General features: G+C 33.6%; 1 protein-coding gene across 2 annotated transcripts in view; it reads left to right on the top strand.

Annotated features, from left to right (window-relative positions):
- The window catches only part of LOC121378265 (ras-GEF domain-containing family member 1B-like), a 150794-nt gene that overhangs the window by 94402 nt on the left and 32886 nt on the right, over positions 1-23506 (top strand). For both annotated transcript variants that reach the window (XM_041506345.1, XM_041506346.1), the window contains one exon: positions 13028-13084. In XM_041506345.1, the coding sequence (XP_041362279.1) occupies positions 13028-13084 (57 nt within the window). The remainder of the gene's footprint in view (positions 1-13027; positions 13085-23506) is intronic.

Below are 23506 nucleotides of genomic sequence, written 5' to 3'. Positions count from 1 at the left end.
TGCACACCTGTCATGGACACAGGACAGTTTGGTTAATATACCACTTGTTTTATATATAGCTTATTAATATTACAATATTCTGTTTCCTATAGTATAATGTATAAGTAAAACTCTTCTAAACTGGACACTCATGGGACCAAGTAAAATGTGCGGAGGATAATAAATGTTCTTGTTTTTTTTTAAGTTAAAAAAAATAAAAAGAGTGAAATGTCTGGCTTTAAGGGTAACTAATTTAGAAAGATTTTGTTCCGTACTAATGTTAACAAAATCTACTGCAGGTCTGGTTGTGAGGTGTTTCACTATACATGGTAACATTTCCATTAAAATTTGGATTTACTGAATGTTATTTAACCTTTTATGATGTAACCTACAATCCTGATGACTTGAGATAGCTGAATGTGAATTTCATGTAATTATTTTCCAGTTGGCTTAATACTTTGTAACCGCTAAGCAGAAAGGTTTTCCCAATAATCATATATTATTGAAATAGTTCACCAATGTGAAGCGAAAGTTAAAAAAACCCAAATTGCTGGCTGCAGCATGATTCATGAAAATCACTGACTCATATTTGTTATGGGTCATGTTTTTGTTGTTTTCTTCTGTCTTACTGGTAGATCAATATAATGTTCTTTTCAATCCTGCTTACTCCAAGAATGATTGGTGAGATTTAGTAAATTAAATTTAGTTTTAGCAGTGGCAGATACAATACATATTTTGTGGGGAGATTAGTGGTAGAAGGATACATGAGTCAAATTGTCAAAAGGGTATTCCAATGAAAAAAAATAATAAAGAGGAAAAAAATAATAAAAAGAAAAGAAGGGACACGAACATTTTTAGGAGAGGATGGGTCCCCAGTACGCACGCACACACACACACACACACACACACACACACACACACACACACACACACACACGCGCGCACACACATCCCAGGATCTGCCTATATTTAGTGCTGGCCTGTGACTTAATGGGGCATTTAATCTTTGTTGTGTATGATTGTCAAACCACCACATATCATTTTTAATAGAACTGTATAGCCAGAATCATTCACTTTGTATAATTAAGGGGCTGGGATTTAGCTCAGTGGGTTGAGTGCTCACCTGAGGTGCTTGCATCGCAGGATCGATCCACCTCAGTGGATCCATTCAACTGATTGTTTTTTTTCTTGTTCCAACCAATGTACCACAACTGGTCAAAGGCTGTGGTATGTACTTTCCTGTCTGCAGGAAAGTGCATATAAAAGATCCCTTGCTGCATTAGGAAAACAAAATGTTCTGGCTTTTCTCTGTGTCAGAATTACCAAATGTTTGACATCCAATAGCCGACGATTAATTAATCAATGTGTTCTAGTGGTGTCATTAAACAAAACAACTTCTTCTTCTGTATAATTAATAATGGATTGGTCTGAAGAAATGAGTTATGTCACTTTTGCATGACCTTTTGTTAAATAATTCCTAGGTGCGTGTGGGACATGTGTATTGGCCAAAGAGGTGAGAACTTTACATGAGGGCCTAGATCATGTAATTGTTTACTGATTGATTTAGCGGAGAATGTGAAGAAAAGTGTTGTCTGTGGGATGGGACCGGCTGAATCTGACACAATCAGACGCATATCGGGTCGGATAAATACCACGAGACCAATAAACATTCCCTCCAATCTCTGGGGGTAGATAAATTACTCTTTATATTTGCCACAAGGAAAATTCATCAATATGCTGGTTCTATCTTGTTGTCTTCTTCTCTCTCTTTTCTTCTCAGTATTTGTGAAGAATTTATCTCAGGCTTTTTTTTTTATATAAAAGAATTGATTTCTCTGATAAATGCTAGGGGTGATTGCATACATGTATTTATTCTTGCTTGGTGGCATTTTAAAGATCAGCATTTCTTGGCATCATTTTTATAGGCTATATTACTCATCAAAGATTCACTGTGTTTGTAGAATTTTGTTTTACATCTCTGATCAAATGATTTCGGATTGTTCAAAGATTTGATCAGTAGGAGGATAACCATGTTTCATGCAACAACAACAACAACAACATAAAAAACACCACCCAACATTTTGTCACTTTTGATCACTAAATATATAATACAGGGGACAATATTTCAAAATCTTAGGTAACCGGAAGTCAGTTAATGTGAGTTTTACTTCGGTTACATGAATATAATTCTCATAACTGATGAGTTAGTCCTAATCCTAAAACATTTGAACTATGGTTCTGTGCTACATTGGTGGTTCAAATGTATTTAAAATTTTAATTTTAGAATGTAATTGTTTACCCATAACCGATTGGCGGTTCTCATGATTTTAAAGTTGTGTAACCAGCATGCGAACTGAACAATGGTTCTCGTGAAATATTGTGCCCTGTAATAGATGTATTTTAGTGATTTGACATCCAGTTTAGGTATCTTTTAGCTACATTAGACAGCTAGGTGATCACTATATGTGGAATGTGCCTGCTTAATTAAGACAGGTGATACCTAACTATAAACACAAACATACATTCCAAACGTTACTTTTATTAACAACATACAATAAATTGCCATTGTGTGTTACTCAAATAATAGTCCTATTCAGTTTGAGCAGACATCGGACTACTGAGATACGCTACTGAGTGTGTTATACTTAAACTGTTAATTATATTTACATGCAATAAAAACATATTGTTTATATATCACAATAAAAAAAGAAAGAAAGAAATGTTTTATTTAACGATGCACTCAACACATTTTATTTTCGGTTATATGGCATCAGACATATGGTTAAGGACCATATAGATATTAAGAGAGGAAACCCTCTGTTGCCACTTCATGGGCTACTCCTTTTGATTAGCAGCAAGGGATATTTTATATGCACCATCCCACAGACAAGGTAGTACATACCAGTCGTGGTGCACTGGCTATATCACAATAAAGTGTATACTATCTAGTAAACACATCATCTGGATTACAAACAAACAAGCATAAATAAATAAATAAATCAGTAAATAAATAAATAAATAAATAAATAAATAAACACAAAAATTGCCTGGTTTTAAAAGAAAGGAAGAAGAAATGTATTATCTAGTAAATGCAAATTGTCTGAACCTCAGTAAAATGTGTATTACCTAATAAATTTACACAAATTGCCTGGAATACAATGAAATGTGTATTAACTTATTTCCATAGACTGGACATGATCATTTGTTATCTACGTGAGGTCTTTGTGCACTGGTTCTCTAATAGTTGTCTTATCAGTAACGAGAGGCCGTCCCTCAAGTTGTCCTCTAATTAAATGTCTTAATGACAGGTCTGTGTTTGGGGAACTGGCTTACACAAGCTGTGAACTGATTATCAGTTGGTTTAGCCTGTCTGGAAGGGCACCAGTCTGACACCTGTTATTTAGTGTGACCTCACTTGGCCACACACAGCAAGGAAAAGGCATGAACTTGCAATCAAATTTTTTTTATTATTGTACATGTAGAGAAAAAAAGGTCCTCATTGTTCATAAATTAATAAATTTATGTTAAAATACGTTAAAGTTTGTTTTGTTTGACGACACCATAAAAGCAGTGATTTATATTTGTTGGATGCCAAACATTTGTAATTTTGAAATATAGTCTTAGAGAGGAAACCCGCTACATTTTTCCATTTGTAGCAAAATATCTTTGATTTTCGTGATTTTATTTACCACGGAAGTACTGACTTGCTTACAATCAAACTGAATGTAGTTTATTAGTGTATTGTGTAAAAATCATATTAAGACCAAATATATATAATGTACAAGGTGTAGTTTTAAGTGATAGTACTGTTAATATTTTTAACAATGATATTTTATGACTACTCATGACAAAGTTTTACATGATTAAAAAAAATTAATCATAAGCAAAAAATTATAATTAAACATTCACAAAATAAACAAATTAATTAAACCAGTAGTTTCACAGTAGATATACACTTAAATCTAAAGATGAAAATTGTCAAAATTAAAATTAACCAAATATTTTTTATAATTTACGTTCTACAACTCTTGTTAGGAAATATCTTGCTATTGTCTTGGTGTCCTTGAAAATGGCAGTGAAAAACAATGCTGTTCTTGTTGTGGGGGCGAAATTCCTAGTTGTGGCAGAATTTTTGCATCCTCCCCCACCTCATTCCTGGAGATCCACAAATCTCTCACACAATACAATACAGAGAAATATTGATTGGTGATTCTCCTCTGACTCAGTTCTGAGCAACAGGCCCTAGACTTGCAGCAGTCTTTTTTCCCTCCCACTTCACTACACACACAACTATTGATTCTTAATGTGTATGATTAACCTTTCTTCAAGATCTGAATTGTCATTTAAATATATTTAAAAAAACATAAATTCCAGGTCTTTAAACCTAAATACTGTAACGTCTGAGTCTTCTGTAGAAGAGCCTGCTGTAGAGTCTAGGTGTGATTCAGCGGTGCCAGCATCTTTATGTTGTAGTGTTGTTTACTATCTGGCTCCTGTATATAAGCTGATGGGGAGAACTTGATTAACACACATGTACAGTTTGCTCACCATATCTTACACCACTCTGGCCCTGCTCTTACAGCACCGTAGCAATGTTCGAGTGTTTTCCTCTTCCATGGAATAAAACCATTTCTCTGGGATCATGTTTCTACTTGGATAAGGTAAATAAGTGTATTGTATTGTTATGTAACTTGTGTTTACATTTTGTTTCTTATTAATGAATTATAGTAGTTTGTGTTATACATTGGTTTGTTTTTTTAAGTATATATTGTTATGCAACTTTTGTTGCTTATTAATTAATCTAGACATATAGCAGGTTGTATTATGTGATGGTTAGTTTTCTTAAATATATATTGTTACATAATTTGTTTTTACATTTTGTCGCTTATTAATTAATGTGAACATATAGCAGGTTGTATTTTATGTGGGTTAGTTTTCTTAAGTACATGCATATATATTTTAAATAATTTGTTTTTACATTTTATTTTTTAGTAGTTAATCTGAAGATATAGCAGTTTATATTGTATGTTCTGAACACTCAATTTTTATTATACATTCGTTAGTTTTCTTAATTAAGTATGTTTAGTTAAATGTAATTTGTATTTATAGTGGGTTTTTTTTTAGTAATTAATCTGAACATATAGCTGGTTATATTAGCCTATGTGTTGGTTAGTTTTCTTATGTATATATTGTTGTGTAATTTGTGTTTATTTTATTTTTTATTAATTAATAGGATCACAAAGCAAGTTAATAGTATATTTTGGTTCGTTTTCTTAATTAAGTATATATTGTTATGTAACTTTTATTTCTATTTTGTTGCTTAATTAATTAATCTCAACATACAGCAGTTTATATTATAAAGATAAGATAAAAAGATAAAAACTTTATTGCATGGAACTGGATGTAATTTTTTTTACATATATATCTATATACAAACAAACACATACAAAGATCATACTATTCTAATGACTAAATAAAGACTAATTATCGGCAATACATATATATTAGTAATTTATATGTTGGTTAGTTTTCTTAATTATTTATTTGTTAGAAAATCATTATATCTATTCTTAGTCGTATATCTGGCGTCAAAGTGAATTTGACAGTAGATATATGGAACTACTCTGTTCCTAAATCAGTTTGTTAACATAATTACAGCTGACTTTAAGTTATGTGTTTTGAGGTTTTATTTCATTATGCAAGTGTATGTGGAGGAAAGGAGGAGGGAAATGTTTTACTTGACGACGCACTCAACACATTTTATTTATGGTTATATGGTGTCAGACATATGGTTAAGGACCACACAGATATTGAGAGAGGAAATCTGCTGTCGCCACTTCATGGGCTACCCTTTTTTTCAATTAGCAGCATATATCCCCATCTTTTATATGCACCATCCCACAGACAGGATAGTACATACCACGGCCTTTGTTACACCAGTTGTGTAGCACTGGCTGGAACAAGAAATAGCCCAATGGGTCCAGGAAAGTCTATTGTATCTATTGTATCATGTATCTATACTCCACAGTAAAAGCAGTAGATAATTACAGAATTGTGCATATACATAAATTACGTGGGTATAAATGGGCGAAGCAAATAATAGCCAGCATGTGGCAAAATTCATGAACTGTTTAGAGAGAGTGGCAGGCATTTTTTTGTTGTTGTTGTTGTACATTTAGAATACAAATGTGTATGATTTTGACTAACCTAATTCAGATAGTTAAATCTTTCTTCATACAAGTTATACAAGTTATATCCGACCCACTTACATAGCCTGGGATTGGCATGTGTTAACATTTAATTGAAATATATAGCAAGTAAATATAGAGTGAAGTGAAATTAATGAATGAATTACATGGCTGCCCCAGAATCAGAACTCTTGAAGAGAAAGCCTTTACTAACCTTTAATGAGTTAAACCTGTGTTTGCACAAGTAATACCAGACACACTTACAAGTCTTAAATGTCAAGTATTGGAACACCTGGATGAGTTAATTTAACTCATTTATTCCTTAATGTTTATTTTAAACCTCTTGACCATGCACAGCTGCCTAACACTGAGAGACCAGTCAGAGTGACTGGTACTTAAGTTACAGGTAACCAGTCTCAACAGTATCTCCCATTTGTACCAGTGAACCAGCCTCGGTGGTGTCGTGGTTAAGCCATTGAACTACAGGCTGGTAGGTACAGTGTTCGCAGCCCGGTACCACCCAGAGGAAGTTTTAAAGACTTAAGACCACTACACCCTCTTCTCTCTCACTAACAACTAACAACTAACCCACTGTCCTGACAGACAGCCCAGATAGCTGAGGTGTGTGCCCAGGACAGCATGCTTGAACCTTAATTGGATATAAGCACAAAAGTAAGTTGAAATGAAAAAATGTACAGGTGCTTGACAATCTGGTTAAACCATTGTTCTTAAAGCTGGTAGGTGCTGGATACACATCCGAGTACTGGCTTCACCACATAGTGAGTTTTAAAAGTTACCTTTATAATTTAAAATGATTAATTATGAGCTATATGGTTTTACTCTGTTTTAGTGTACATTCTTTGTTCCCAATAATGAGTAAAAAGTGTTATTCTGATTTTTTCTTTCACGAAGTGTTACAAAGTACTTTACTCTAAGTTCACAACTTTATTTGAAAACAAGGATAACATCGTTGTTCATATATGATGTCATTCAACAGCTTTAGGCAACACTTTTTTTTTTTAGGATTACAGATTTTTTTTTGAAGGAGGCAATGTCGGAGGATGGAATAAAAATTAAAATAAAATTCACCCAATTCCTATTGTTATTTTAAAAAAAATATTTTATTACAGATGTTTTCAGTAAGACAACCGATTTCAGTCAAAACAATGACATCAACACGTTGTTTTGTGTTGTATATTGGCCATACTGAATGCGTTTGGTCTAAATTCCGAACTTGTCGACAGATGAAATGAAATTTCAGCAAAGTCGGAGTTGGGTATAAATTAAAGTATTAACACCATTCAAAGCATACTTTGTACTACTTTTAATAAAAATCCATCAAGATAAAATTTAAATAAACATATTAATTAATGAAATGTCAAGGGAGAGAACGATTCTTCGGCACTCCATTTCAGATGGGATTGAATTCCACTTTTCTATATACCACTCCACTCCAGGTTGCACCGCACCAAATAAAATATTTCCGAATCGAAGCTGAAAGTGCACCGACAAAATCTTACGGAGTTGGAATTGGATGGTTTTGTAAATACTGATTTAGCTTTATATTTCAAGGCTTGTATTTTTATTTATTTCGTATTTCCCGACACCGCCACTGTAAAAATCATAAGTAGGCGGGAAAATAAACTAAAAAATTGTTTGAAAACAGAATTTTATGTTTTTTTCTTTTTGGCAAAATTAACGTCGGCAGATCCATAATCCGAAAAAAAAAAAAAGTGTGGCTTTACACCGTGACACCTAACAATGGATGATTAAACAATGTGCTGAGGTGTTTACGTCAGGACTGGGCCCACCTGGCTCCAGCATGGGCAGGATCTACCTGTAGCTCAGTCAGTAGAGTTATGGTCATAGGATTGAATCCCCTTGGTGAACCCTTTCTCTGACTGGAGTTTTCCCTTTCCCAACCAGTGCCCCATAACTGGTATCTCAAAGGCCATGGTATGTACTGTCCTGTTTGTTGGAAGGTGCATATACAAGATCCCTTGCTACTAATGAAAAATATGTAGCTGGTTTCTTCTAAGACTGTACATCAAATGTTTGATATCAAATAGCCGATGATTAATAAATCAATGTGCTCTAGTGGTGTCGATAAATAAAAACTTTTAAACTTTTAAAATTTACCCCATGCTTGAACACCTAACAGCCTGTTGATTAAACAATATGCTGAGGTGTTTAAGTAAAACGTGTTCTTTTCTTAAATCTCGTTATATTGGTGGATTGGGCCGAACCATTGTTGTGGTGCAGGCCATTGTTGACTGACGGCTGCTGATCACCTCTCCGCTTTATCTGTAATCGGGAAGCTGATACTCCCTGGCTCAGCTCGGCTATTTCTACTGCGCCTGACTCTCTTTCCATCTCTCTGTGCAGGAGAAAGGTGCAAGCCACACATGCCGCAAAGCGGTGATTTTCAAATTCTTTGATTGTGTTCGAGTGATTATATCCTTGGCACTGCCACATCGTGCAGTGTTTGTACTGGAACCATGTGACGTTCCGTGCTGGATTACAGTTAAGATCTGTTGAGTTTGTAATCACATTGTTAAAGTGGATCATTTCTAAACGGTGCTGATTTTCAGTTGTTCATTACAAGCAAAAGTGTGTAAGTATATTTGGTGTTCTGTATTTAATAATGTTAAATTATTTTAGATTGACTTCAACACAAAACAAAATAATTCAAAAATGTGTTCTTTTCACTGGGTTACTATTTATTTATTTTTAAAAAAAATTCACTGATTACTGTAAATAAAAATAACTTGATAATTTTTGTAAAAATGAAATACCGGTACTTAATGTTTGAATTTGAATATTTAAAAAACAATCAAATCATCAAGTATTATTATTATTTATTATTTATTAAATAATTAATTTTTGATAAATAAAAGAAACAATCTGTTTATATTTATAAATATTTATTTGAAAATTCCAATATTAAAAACTGGTGAATATATTTCAATTAATGAATATTTAACAACATCCCAGCACAAAAAAAAATAAAACAAAAAACATTAGCTATTGAGTGTAAAACAAAACTAAGTGTGGATATATTTATGTGTTCAAATTCTTTTCTTTACACAAAAAAAGAAAAAAAGAAAAAAAGATGTGAAATATTTCAAAAGGTAATTAATAGAATCTATAAATTTAAAACATTTTATATGTGGTTAATCTCTTTTATTTTTATTTTCTTTACATTATAAAATGTTTATGTCTAATAAATCTTTTATTTTATCATGTGACATATTCAAATCCCATGGATTTTGACCAAAAAAAGCATTAATTTCATATACATGTCATTTTTCATTGACTTGTCTGGCAGATATGAATACATGGTATTTAAAACTGGCATTTAAGTATGTTTGTGATGTCTGTGTATTGTTAATGGCTACTGAAAACAAAACCAGAAATATAGAAATAATGTGTATTAAAGACTATAGGCTTAGATGTCTGACTTTCATTGCATCGCTACAAGAGATATTTTACTAATGATTTCTCAGCATATTCAGTCATCTGTTGCTAGTGTTACTACCAGATACGTAGGTTGTGGTAATTGTGAGATTTGGTCTAGAGTACTGACTACTAGAAAAAAACCTCTTTGATATTCCAGTTGATGGGTGTCGGTTTATTAGTATACTAGTACGCTAGCTGTCTTTATTAGAATTTCACAACTAGTAAGTAATGTAGACTTCTGGATAGCAGTATGTCTTGTTTCTTAGGATGTTATGACTTGTTTATGTAATGTATTTTGTAATTTAGTCCTGTTAAAAACAATAATACAAATAACTTGGTGGGTTTTTCTTGTATGCTTGTATCCAGTTATGGTTCAAGCATACTGTCATGGGCACACACCTCACCTATTTGGGTTGTCTGTCCAGGACAGGTGTTTATGAATAGTTGTTAGCAAGAAAGAAGTTAGTGTAGCAACCTAACGCTTTCCTTCTGAGCTGTTAAAACTTATGTTAGACTGGGGAATCTGTACCAGTTTGCAAATCCAGTATCTTCAAGGCCAACAGTATAATCACTATTTACCACTAAGGCTGGGGCCAGCTTACTCAAAAAGCAATCTTATTATAGTAGTCAGTGGTATGTGCTGTCCTGTCTGTAGGAAAAGTGCATATAAATTAAAGATCCCTTGCTCTAATGAAAAAAAAGTAGTAGGACTATATACGTGTCAGAATGACCAAATGTTTGACATCCAATAGCCGATGATTAATTAATCAATATGCTGTAAAGATGTCGTTAAAAAAAAAAAAAGCTTAACTTTATTATACCAGCCATGAAGATAATTGAAAAATGTCCTCTTAATGACACTTGTCAGGACCCAACAGGCACAGCGGAAGCAGGTAGACATTAGGGTGCTGACTGAGATCGAGGGTGCAAAGCAAAGTGGCTACTAGGGTTTGGGAGTATGCTCCCCTGTAACATTTTAAAAACTAGATGTCCTGAAATGCAATTTTCTGCATTCTACAAATAAAATTCATTTCTGCCTTAAGATTTACTATTACTAATAATTTTTATTCAGAATTATTGGGGGGTTAGAGCCCCCCCCCCCCCCAACTCCCACATTCTGCCATGCCTGCTTAATAAAGATAAAAGATAAAAAAATTATTGTATATAGACATTTCACATACGGAACTGGATGCAAAACATATCCACAAACAAGACACAAACAAACATCGTACTATTCTAATGACTAAATAAGGACTAATTATGGGCAATACATGTTCTAACATCGGCATAGGTTTGACTGTATTGACTGTATGTGAATAAAGAAGTTGAAGTTGAAGACAGAGAAATATCTTATCTTTATTTTAACATTAGACTGATATCACTTAGGTGTTTGTCTAATGAATGATGGATGCTCTACTCACATGCTTGTAATCTAATGTTAGAGAGCTTGCTGGTTAAGTAAATGTAGCAGATAACAATCGTTCTATAAAAGGGATACAAGGCAATACTGCTGCCAGCTAGAACTCTCTGATGTGGGCCTTATTTAGATCTTCAAATCATCAGTTAACACATTTTTGGCAGTGGAAAATGTTTTCCTCTTCCTTTGGCAAATACAGCTCAATTCCAAGACCAGTATTTTGTGTTCTTGAACTTGTGCTAGTTTGTTTTGGAACGTGGTTTGTTTAGAAATGATGTCATAAGTTACTCTTGTCATTTCAGGATGAGATGCCTCTGGTTTAAATATATTTTGAAAGTAGAATTGTGTATTGGGAAGCTTAGAGCTATATATTTAAAATCCAGGATGTTTTAGGGTTGTTGGGGAGGGGGAGCATCTATAGATAATTTCCAGTGATTTGGAACATGTTGGAGGGGGAAAGCATCTATATATAATTTCCGTGGATTTTGTAAGTGGTGGGATCTATAAATAATTTATCATGATTTTGTACTGGGGGAAGAGGGGGCAACTATATCCATTTTCGCAGGACTTTGTATATAATTTCCTTGGATTTTGTATTGAGGGAGGTAAACCATGCTATAATTAGTGGAACAGTCACTTTAGTCTCTCTAGTTATGCTGTTAGGAATTGCTATATGCCATTTGTGACATTGGTTCTTAAAAAAATGAGAAATCTGATGTTAATCAATTAAAGTTAAGTTTGATTTGTTTAATGACATCACTAGACCACATCATCACTATCAAATATCAAACATTTGATAATCTGACATAATAGTCTTAGAGGAAATTGTTACCAGTACTTGTTTTTCATTTTGTAAAGACAATACGGGTTCCGCACTCAGGATAGCACACATGCCTCTGATATACCAGTTTTGGGATGAGGAAAAACTCAGTCAGAGTTGGGTCCGCCATGGGTGTTTGATTCTATGACCCCCAGCACCCCAGGTGATCACTCTACCAACTGAGGTAGATACCATCCCATTAATCAATTAACCAAATGCTATTTACATGCTTATGTTCAATGGAGGTTCAAACACATCCATCGTATTCACCATCTTCGATTATATAAGTTGCACTGTTAGACAGTTAGAGAGAGAGAGAGAGAGAGAGAGAGAGAGAGAGAGAGAGAGAGAGAGAGAGAGAGAGAGAGAGAGAGAGAGAGAGAGAGAGAGAGAGAGAGAGAGAGAGAGAGAAAGCGAGAGAGAGAGACAGAGAGAGAGACAGAGAGAGAGAAGGTTTTATATTAACATTGCCATAAATAGAACATGCACCATATCTTTTGAGAAACCAGATGATATATACACAAATGTCCTGTCAATTCATTATTAATAATTGTAGATATCTTACAGAACATACTTACAAAAAGTGTAGTGTTAGTTTTGTTTTTCAGTTTTTGCTCTAGTATTCACAATTGCAAGGTTAATATTTTGAGTTGGTTTGAGGCTTTGTCTAACTGACACACGAGCAAATGGTGAATTAATTAATATATTTCTCACACATTGAAACAATATTTACTAGGTCTATACTCCCAGCATGTAGTTCTCAGTAAAGTTTGGTTACAGATTTATATGTACCCCTACATGTAGATTTAACACAGTTAGCCTATTTCTTTAACTTTCACATTGCTGTACGACGTTCAATATTCATTTGCCTTATTGGATAAGCTAGCCGTGTTTATTTACGTGTGTGGTCACGTCTTATTTATAGGACTTGTTGTCTTTGGCCAGGTACGGCTGTCGGTGTGGAACTAACCTCAGAAGTCTGTTTGGACATTCCACAGTTGTCTTTGCACATCTTTTACAGTGTCTTGTTCAATGTTGACCTGCATTTAGCAAATCACTTCGAACCAAAGTGATATCAAACCAAAGTGTCCAGGGAAAGTGTTATCGGCTCATGTTATAACTATCCAGGGAAAATATTATCATTTTTCGTTTTATTCTTTTTAGCCGACGATTTTTGGCACGATTACTCAGGAGAAGTCTCCGTGTGAAAACAAACGACTGGTGAGTAGTGGATTAATTCATTCTTATATCAGACAGACAGACAGACAAACACACACACATGGCTTATTTTAAACATTTGATAAAGCCGATATCTTAAGACAGTAACCAGTTATTTTATTTATCCTGCAATCAACGTAAAACAAACAATTTAATTAAATGAACCATTTTATTTCACAACTTTACCACTTACCCAAGTAGTATTATGTCCACATGTGTTGAATGTCTTGTCGCCTATAGTATCTATATACACCCAAACAAAATAGTTCTTAAATAACAGCAAATTATTTCTTATTTTAAAAATAAAAATTGTATCCAAAATGGCAATTATAATAATTTAGAACCCTCAACTGGAAATAAAAGAATACAGCATTTCTTTGCTGATCGTAACTATTGTAAAAGTAGTTTAGTCCTAAAAATCTGTGTTTTTGGTCGGTGGCCGAAAATATATAAATTTATCTAGTCGTAATATCTTGACAGTATGTATAGTGATTGCAGGATAACAAAAATACAAAGCTGTAAAGTTATGTACTGATATATGTTCCCATTTCAATATGGCACATTATAATACAGGGCTTCGTACAACAAAGTGATCTTAGCACTAAGATCACCATAAATGCATAAGGTAGCTATGTACTTAAGATGATGTTAGGGCTAAGATCACTTCGTGGAATGGGGCCTAGATGTACATGCATATGAATGAATGAAGATCCATAGCTAAGTTCTAAGGTTGTTTTTTTGTGTTCCATATTTTCTTTATTTTCCTCCCAAAACCTTGACTCTCGACAAGAATTTGTACTTATGTAAAATATTTGGCTGAGGTCCAGTGAGAAAAGTGTGAGAGACACACCGAGTGTAGCTTGTTGGTGGCAGTGATATTTCATCAAATACCTTTCCACCAGCACCGTTGTTTATAATAAATCTCTACACGGTGTTGTAAGCATAGTCTCTGTGGTCTTTATGTGGTGTGATACCTGAGCTTTTGCTGTATTTGAAGAAGGCTTTTGTTATGTAAAATAGTGGCCCATAATTTAAGGTGTGGAGAGTCCCTGCTGTATGAATTACATGAACAGGTAATCATGTCAATAATACACGTAACTTAAGTGTTAAAATGCCTGTGCTCTATTCTTTTTCTCTCTTTTTTTTTTTTTTTCTTTTTTTTGCCAAGGAAAGGAATATTTGTTTAAGGACATGTTAGTATAGTTTAAACTACAGTTATTTAGTGTGTAGCATATGGTTATTCTGACACAGAAAGCAAATTATGTTATTAAATTTTATCAAATATAGTGTATAAATCTGTAAATTTAGTGATTTTGAACAGTACTTGGTCAACTCAACAGTTGCGTTGTAATCCCCCCACTCGCGGTCAATGATGTGTCACACAGATTAACAACTAATCAGTTGTAGGAGGTGTATACGATGAGAATAGAGTTGTAAGAGTGCTCAGACTAGCAACTGGACAGTCGTAGAAGTCGTGAGATTGGCAAGTTGGCCAACACCATCATGACAGTTGGTAGCCTGAAACTAGCATTACACACTGACTCGAGTTCAAAAAGGTTTTAGACGTGACTCCCCTTTTGGGACTTATTAAGGACTTCCCAATATCCAATGTATTTTTCGTGTTGGGGTGTCGTTAAATATTAATTTATTAATTTTCTGTTTCCTCTTTTTGAAAATAACAGATATCTGGCATAAGACATGTTAAGACATGCTTGTTTAAAAGTTTTATTACTAAATAAAAAAGTATAGATTTTAAATGTCTTTGTAATAAATCTGCACATGCAGTGAAAGTGAACCTGATCTGGGCATACAGAATGTTCTTGGCACTAAGTATTGAGTTAATTACCAATAATCATGCTGATTGGTTTCCTTGATGGGGTTAGTGATTAAAAATAGCTTTTCTTAAGGCTTGAGTATGTTTTAGCAATTAGCTGGAGTTGGCCGTACACCAAGTAATACACATAGTTTACCATGCCGTCTGCGAGCAACATTGAGTGCAGACACGCATTCTCTTCACCAAGATGATATATAGATTCTGTGATCATTTTGAATTACACTGGAATTTTAAGTTCACTTTCTGGAGTATAACTTTCATAGCTCGATCATCAAAAAAAGATTACATGCTGCTGTGAGAGGTAGGTTTTTTCCAAGTACTGGATAATTGTAAAATAATTTAATAATTGGACTTATTTATATACCCACTAGACATAAACAAACAATTCCAGAAGATATTCCATGGATGCTTTTCCTGATATAGTGATGGATATTTTGAGCATATAAAAGGAATTGGATTTATTTGTTTACTGGTACCTCAACACATTTTAAACTATTGCAATTATGTGTTATCTTGGTATTTGGTAGAGAGAGAGAGAGAGAGAGAGTGAATGAGTGAGTGAGTGAGTGAGTGAGTGAGTGAGTGAGTGAGTGAGTGAGTGAGTGAGTGAGTGAGTGAGTGAGTGAGTGAGTGAGTGAGTGAGTGAGTGTACTTTCAAATAAACAGGACATTACATACCTATGACCAGTGTATACATTTTCATTATTTCACAATATATCTACATGTACTAATAAATTAACTGCTAATTCTCATGTTTTATATGTATATATATATATATAACACATAACACATGCATTTTTCTAGGTTCAGTTGTTGTTATGGTGTACATGTGAATTTAGAAGGATACCATGCTTCCAGGAATCTTAGATTTGGGGTTTATGTTTCATCATTGTTATTATTCCAGTGGAATACTAAAAAAATATAAAACTTCAATGACTGTTTTATCAAATATTAGATGCAGGCTCATGATAATGAAATTTTTGGTTGATGATAATATTGTACATTTTTGTTTATGATAATAAACATTTCTGTTCATGATAATATTGAACATTTCTGTTCATGATAATATTGAACATTTTTGTACACGATAATATTTCTACATTTGTATATACATGAATGATTATATTTCTGTTCTGCCAAAGTACACATAATAATGCCAAGAAACAAAGTTACCTAACTATTGTTCTAAAAAGTGTGTTGTTTAATTAATGAGTCCAGTGCAAAGATTACTGTTGGCCCACAATAAACACTGGACATTTGGACTGAAGAACAAAGAATGGAAATCAAACTCAATGTCAAGGTTGATAGGATCAAACATAAAAAATAAACAAATATAAAAAGTGTTTGAAAGTGCACCTATGGGCACAGATGTAAAGCAATTAAGTTGACAAAAGTACATGGTTATATGTAAATGTTTGTTCAGTGAAAGTAAAGAAAGCCATGTTTGTTTAATGGCACATTTAACATATTGTTAAAAGTATGGTGTCAGACAATGATAATGAAAGAGGAAACCTGTTGTCTTCTCTCCATGGGCTACTCTTTCAATTAGCAGCAAGGGATCGTTTATGTGCACCATCTTACAGACAGTATAGTACATACGAAGGCTGTTAGTACACCAATTGTGGAGTATTGGGTGCAATCAGAAATAGTCCAGTATTCCCACCAGTATGGGGGTTGGTCCTAGATTGATTGTGAATCTGGTGAGTACTTTATTACTGTGCTATGTCCAACACTGGCTTAACTTATAGTACTGTACAAGGTACAGTCAAACCTGTCTTAAGTGGTCACAAAAGGGATTAGATAAAAGTGGCCACTTAAGACAGGTGACCACTGATTACAGGTTGCCACATATATAGTCTTTAAAACATTTGTTGTTTCTTGTTTTACCATCTGTACTGCTAATCAACGGAAATGTGCTTCACAGTTGATTATAAATAAATCAACTTATGACATGTCTCCTTCAGAAAATATGCAAATGAAATGTATTAAATTAACCGTTCTCAACAAGTTTGTTTTCTTTTTCTATTTAATCATTTAATTCCTACTTCATGCGGTGTATTGTCATAGTAAATGAATCTACAAATGTCAAGTGTAATCTGCCCAGAGGCAATTAGATGCATTGCAGAGTCACACTTTCTTAATTGACACACAGTAGAGATGTCGGGACTGAATGGGTACTAGTATTCCTGAAGGTGTGAAGATCAGTTATTTGATGCACCTTATCGCGGTTGTTAAAATATCCATTTTGTATAATAGTAAACATTTAATGTGGCCACTTAATACAGGTATTTTAGCAATTTGGGATCCGATTTAGGTGGCTGCTGACCATGTTAGACAGGTGACTGCTTATTACAGGTGCATTTGCATTATAAATCATTTGGGAGGGAAAAAGTGGCCACTTAAGGCAGGTGACCGCTGATCACAAGTGGCCGCTAGGACAGGTTTGACTGTATTTGTGTATTGGTCATGCTGGCTATATAGAAGAGCTAGTCAAGCCCAAGCTACCTTATTCAATGACATTAAACAGCTGGAATTTAAATATGCCCTGTTAGAGTTAACATTTTCCAGTGCAGAATGCTTCCATTATGATAATGATTATTTCAACCTCCTCCTCCCCCACTCTTCCAAAAGATTAAAAGCTCTGGTATTTTGATGTCCTCTATGTGTAGGAAGATATGCATGCTAATACAAAAGTGTAAACTATATAAGGCCATAATAAAATAAATGCTAGATTTTTTATCCATGATGGATGGTTGATGTGTGGTATTTCTAATGTTTTGAAAATATTAAATAAAAATAAAATTCCATCACCACCTCCATTTTGGAAAACATATTGAATGAAAATCTAGTATAAATTTATATTATTATGCCTAAATGGCAGCATTTGATTGCTCTCTAACTCTGGACACGTGCAGTCACCATATGTTTGATGCCTAATAGGTTATGATTTGTTAACAATAAACAATGTAGTATTGTTGTTACTGAACAAACATTCCTTTTTTCTGTTATAATCTTGCTAGGACTTGCCAAATTGAAAATGTCTGCCAGTTATTAATACTATCACTTGTAATGCATCAAACAACAAACAGTTAATTATTGAGCACATGACAGACCCATATTGTTCATTCCAACAGAAACACAATTTATTAAAAACCCTTGAAAACAGAGGTTTATTGTAGGTTCTGGTGTTTGTTGTTGAGATCACAGTGAGATATGCCTGCTTTGTACAACTGATATGTTTGTGCTTTCATTTGGAGAATGTGTTAATGTGTGTTTTGAATTGCACTGTCTGTTTATGTAAAAACGGACTTATTTGTGTTGTAAACCATGCTATCTATTAACATACCACTGATATATAACTCTGTTTTGGTTGTAGGCTGATTACAGCGCCTGTTGTAATAATTTAAGATACTGTCAAAATAAGATATACTGTTATAAAGATATATGTTATGTCTACCAGTTTAACATGGCAGCCATTTTTAATGAGTTGTCCAAGACCAAACAGATCTCTACTGGCATTCTGCTGTGGGTTTTTTTAAATGTTCTTATCTTATGTGGCGGCCATTTAATGAGTTGTCCAAGTCCAAACCAATCTACTGGGTACTGCTGTTTGTGTTTGTAATGTTCTTATCTTTTGTGGCGGCCATTTAATGAGTTGTCCAAGTCCCAACAGATAACCCATTATTGTCTTTTTGATGTTATTATTCTGTGGCTGCCTCACTGTCTTTAGAAGTAGATATTTAGAATAAAAGTTTCAGGTTTTTATGTGTTTAATTCATTAGTATATGAATTTTAAAAAGTTTTCATTTTTAAATTTATACTTGTTTCACACCCTGTAGCTTATGTATTTTTTTGCACTGTGATGTTGTTAACTTCCATTCATTCATTCATTCATTCATTCATTCATTCATTCATTCATTCATTCATTCATTCATTCATTCATTCATTCATTCATTTATTTATTTTTTGTTCATTCATTAATTCATTTATTGATTGATTGATTGATTCATTCATCAATTCATTGGTTGATTGATTTATTCATTAAGTTAACAGTATTATTCACATTTGACAAGAATAGGAATTTTCAATGGTTTCACATCGCATTATGTTCCAGCAAAGGATTAACCATAATTAGCTGTCATATGTTATTAATTGATTTAAGGCATGTATAGACAAAGATACCAAAGAAAAACCTTCAACACCAAATAGCCTAATAACAGTAAGATACAAGACTGAACTTTTGACCACAGCAGCCTTTACTGGCTTCTTTTCTGCTTTCTGCTTGCAGCTTGCATTTTAAACATACATATATTTCAGGGTTTCCAGTACAAAATTTAAAAAAAAGTTTTTTGGTTGAAAATAAATATACTGATTACAGTTTAAGTTAAAGTAGGCATATTCCATAACAGAGTTTACAGAATGAAAACATCACAATATTTGTTTTTCTCAAAATAAATTTCTTTTATCATTTTGTATGCTGCTGCTTGATAATTTAGTTGGCTCATATTTTTGTCGGCTGTTTTGGGAATTTTTTTTAAAGCATGTGTAACCAAGATAACCCCTGTGGCACCTCCACACGGGATACACTCTGGTAACATAAACTAACAATAATTGATTCTCTCATAGCAAAACAGACTTTATCAGAGAAATGGCGGCAGTTGACAGTTGTTGGTCGAGGTGTTTGGGGAATGGCGCCACAAACTGCCTACATTTTTCTTGTATGTTCTCTGTAATTATAGATATCATGATTTGTGGAGATGTCATCCTCTGTGGTTGCTTTGTGTGGTGTGGCTACCAGATATTGTCGGCTACTAGGTGTACACGAAGATTTCATCTCCATAATGTGATATATTATTTACGTCATTATGAGAAAAATATGGTTTTGCTGTAACATTATGTAGCATATATTACATGAAGCACAGTTTTAAGATCCTCTTCAATGGGTATAGATTGTGTTTTAAATGAAACTCTGTTGTCGTAATTTTTAGTATACTGTCACTGCTAACTGCAAAATGTTAATGTATGATCACATTTTGAAAATGAATTTTTCAAATAATTTTTTACATGCAGTTTAATTGTAGCAAGCACAAATATACTTTATTTTAAAATAAGATAAACTTTATTCCATGTAAACATTCCACATTTGAAACAGCATAAACATTTTTATGACATAAAAGATTTCAAACAGTCAGTAATGTCAAGTGTTTTTATTGCAAGTTGCAGAAGTCAAAATAAAAATGCTTTGTTTAGTTAGTAACAAGTTAAATGTTGAACTAACCTTTTTTTTTTTTTTTTTTTTTTTTTTATAAAAACTATTAATTTTATGTGAACTTTATACACATGCATATCTTGCATCCAGTTCCTTATGTGGAATGCTTACACATTCAATAAAGTTTAATTAATGTTTGGCCCATATACTTCATAAGTAAAGCTGTTACATGCCATATTTTAATCAGTATACACCAGTCCATAAATATAAACAAACACTAAACATTTAAATATATAATGATCAATCTGAAAGTAAAAAATAATTAAATTAAACCATGTAGGAGGCCTATAATGTAGCAAACATGAAATAAATGTGTTATGTTCACTACGTTTGTTATTTATTTTGAAATAGAATACTCCTAAAATCAGCTTAATGACATTAAAAAGAAATGTTCAACACTTATACTTAACCAGCATGAAAGGGATGGTGTTAGATTGTGTCTGTTGTGAATGATCCATTGATTCACTAAACTCAGTGCACCATATATGCTGCGATGGTATTGACTAAGCCCCGACTGATGTTATTGACTAAACCCCGGTGGCCGGTGCACTGTGGTGGAGCTCCTGAAGGTGACTTGTAGACTTCCTGTGACAAGTGTGTCACTGTGTGGTCAATGTAGCAGTGATGAGAGAAAATTACATCCACAGGAAACCATCAAGTGTCCTGGCTAAGAGCGGTCATTAATACCGTAAAGCATTCACTAGAAGCACTCTCGACTCAGACTTGTGTGGATACTGACTGTAAAGCATAGTCATTAAAAACCAGGGCCTAGATTTGTTCTTGTGCAACTTCTCAGTGAGTGTTGGCCTTTTTTTTTTAGATATGGGTCACCTTTGAGTGTTGCACATTTTCAGTACACATGAGTGCTCATTTGAATGTTGGTCATTTTCAATACACATGAGTGACCATTTGAGTGTTGCACATTTTCAGTACACATGGGTCACCATTTGAGTGTTGGCCATTTTTAATACACATGGTCACCATATAAAAATTGGGACAACATTTGGCCAATATTAGAGACCTTTTCATTCAGTCTCGGTGGTATTGTGGTTAAGACATGGGCTTAATTTCCTGTGTGATTTATCACACAAAGACTGACTTGTAGTCTGTCTGTGTAGACATATACTATCTACAAAACAACTATTGTTTGTAAACATGGCGGTATGATAACGCCTTTTCAAAGTCCATAACTTATTACTGAAGCAACAATATTTCAAATAAAATGAACAGCAGAAAACAAAAATAACTTTAGTGCTTGTGGCAGCAAACTACTAGGAATCTATGATAATACTTCAGTAGTGGATTTGGAATTTGATGCCTTAGTGCACTGAGGTTAGTTTTCACAGCACTGAGGTTAGTTTTCACAGCACTGAGGTTAGTTTTCACAGCACTGAGGTTAGTTTTCACAGCACTGAGGTTAGTATAGATTGGTATAGATGTCTGCGGTTTGTATTGGTTTGATGTTGGTTTAGAAATTGAAATGACTAGCTGAGGTATGTATAACTTGCAGGTTAGTCTGGAGTTTTATTTGATTTTTTCCCAGTCAATAATTTTTTTATTTAGGCTTTTGGCCCATATTCAACCTGCAGTCATTTTTAATTTTCTCTCATATGTTCTTCAGTACACACCTCCATGTAGCAAATTTATACAATGTTGTAAATGCTTCAATATAAACTGGATGTATGAAAAAGAAATAAATTAATAAACATTCTTAAAAACTTAACAAAAAATTAAAATATCAAAGGATATAAATAACTTTTTAATTCTTAAAAAAATGTGTTTATTTTGAGAATTTATATTTGCATAGTATCTTACATTAGTATAGAATAGAAAAACAAACAAACAAAAACCAATATTGACTTTGTGTTCTTGTCACAAATGGCTGAATAACAGTCTTGTGTGAAGGTTCAAGTGCTAAAAGGGGTTAACTGCCTTGCCATGCTTGGGGGGTTAACTGCCTTGCCATGCTTGAGGGGTCCCAAATGAACTGTTTAGTCACAATATGTTATTGTTAAGCAGCCTATTATGAATTACACAATGTGTACACAGTGTTGTAATTAACCCCATCAAGACTGTTTAGTCCTGTTGAGTAAAGATGTGTTTATCTCCTTCAAACTCCCTTCTCAAATTAACACAGTATTCCCAAACAATCAGGATTACTGCAGATTCTGTAACACCTGGGGTGCTCATCTTTAAACCATTACTGCTGACAGCGTGAAATTGCATTCCTTCTGGATAATTACTCAACTTTGGCTTTACTCCAGAAAGTAATTAAAACCAGAGAAGAAAATAGCTGCCATTCCTTTGAGTTGTACATTTTTGTTTCATAATAATCCTGTTGTGAAAATGATATTCCTAGTTTGAAGATAATATATGTTTTATGTCAGAATCTCAAGTTAATAGGTATTTTAACTGACATCATTAATGCAGATTGTTTTGCAGATGAAATGGAATATATGCCATTATTTTAATCAAACATGGAGACCAAGGCAAAAGCAATTTTTGGCATTATAAATTATCTTATCCTGTCATAGGCAGAACGCTCTGGCAAAGCCAGATGTTGTGCCCATGACAGCCATGCATTAAAAAGTTTTTTGATGGAAGCATGTGAGTATTTTCTGCAGGTTGAATAAAGGGTGTTAACATTGTTCCTCAATACCTTATGAACAAAATTTAATAATTTGTTTTATGTACCCAGTTTTAAATTTAAAAAAAAAGTTTTTTGAAATTGCCTCTTCTTTCTACCCTGAATGTGTGTTAAAGAGCTTCAGCAAAGAAAAACCTATATATCACATTTACCATGTATATTAATCCTACCAAATTTAAAAAACTGACAAGCCGTTTTAAAAAATATATATATTCCTAATAATCGTTCACATTTTTAGCCCTCTTAGGAAAACCACACTGGCAGCTTACTTTAGTGAAATTGTAGTTGCTAATGATTTTTTTAAATGTACATATTTTCCAGTCTGTGAAAAAAATTTGGAAGAGTGTCAAGGGGTTCTTTTTAAATCTGCTGCTAGTAATTGCTTTAAAAGTCTTGTCTTGTACTGTATTAAAAACAATCAGTTGTCAGATTCACATGGTTTAAGTGGTACACACTGAGTTTTCATAATTACTTGTTGATCAAACTGAACTGGTTTTGACAAATTCTACACACTCGTAGAATACTGACAGCGGAAAGGTGAAAATCCTTGGTGGAATTCACAATCGATGCCAACTGTTATAGTTTCCAAAAATATACATTAAACAAATATAACTGAGCCAAACTTAAAAAAAAAGAAAAGTTTCCTGTAACCTGACCAACTTGTAGAAAACTAAT

The sequence above is a fragment of the Gigantopelta aegis genome, chromosome 8 (genome assembly GCF_016097555.1).
Source record: "Gigantopelta aegis isolate Gae_Host chromosome 8, Gae_host_genome, whole genome shotgun sequence".
Classification (NCBI taxonomy): domain Eukaryota; kingdom Metazoa; phylum Mollusca; class Gastropoda; order Neomphalida; family Peltospiridae; genus Gigantopelta; species Gigantopelta aegis.
This window is presented reverse-complemented; position numbering and strand designations above follow the sequence as displayed.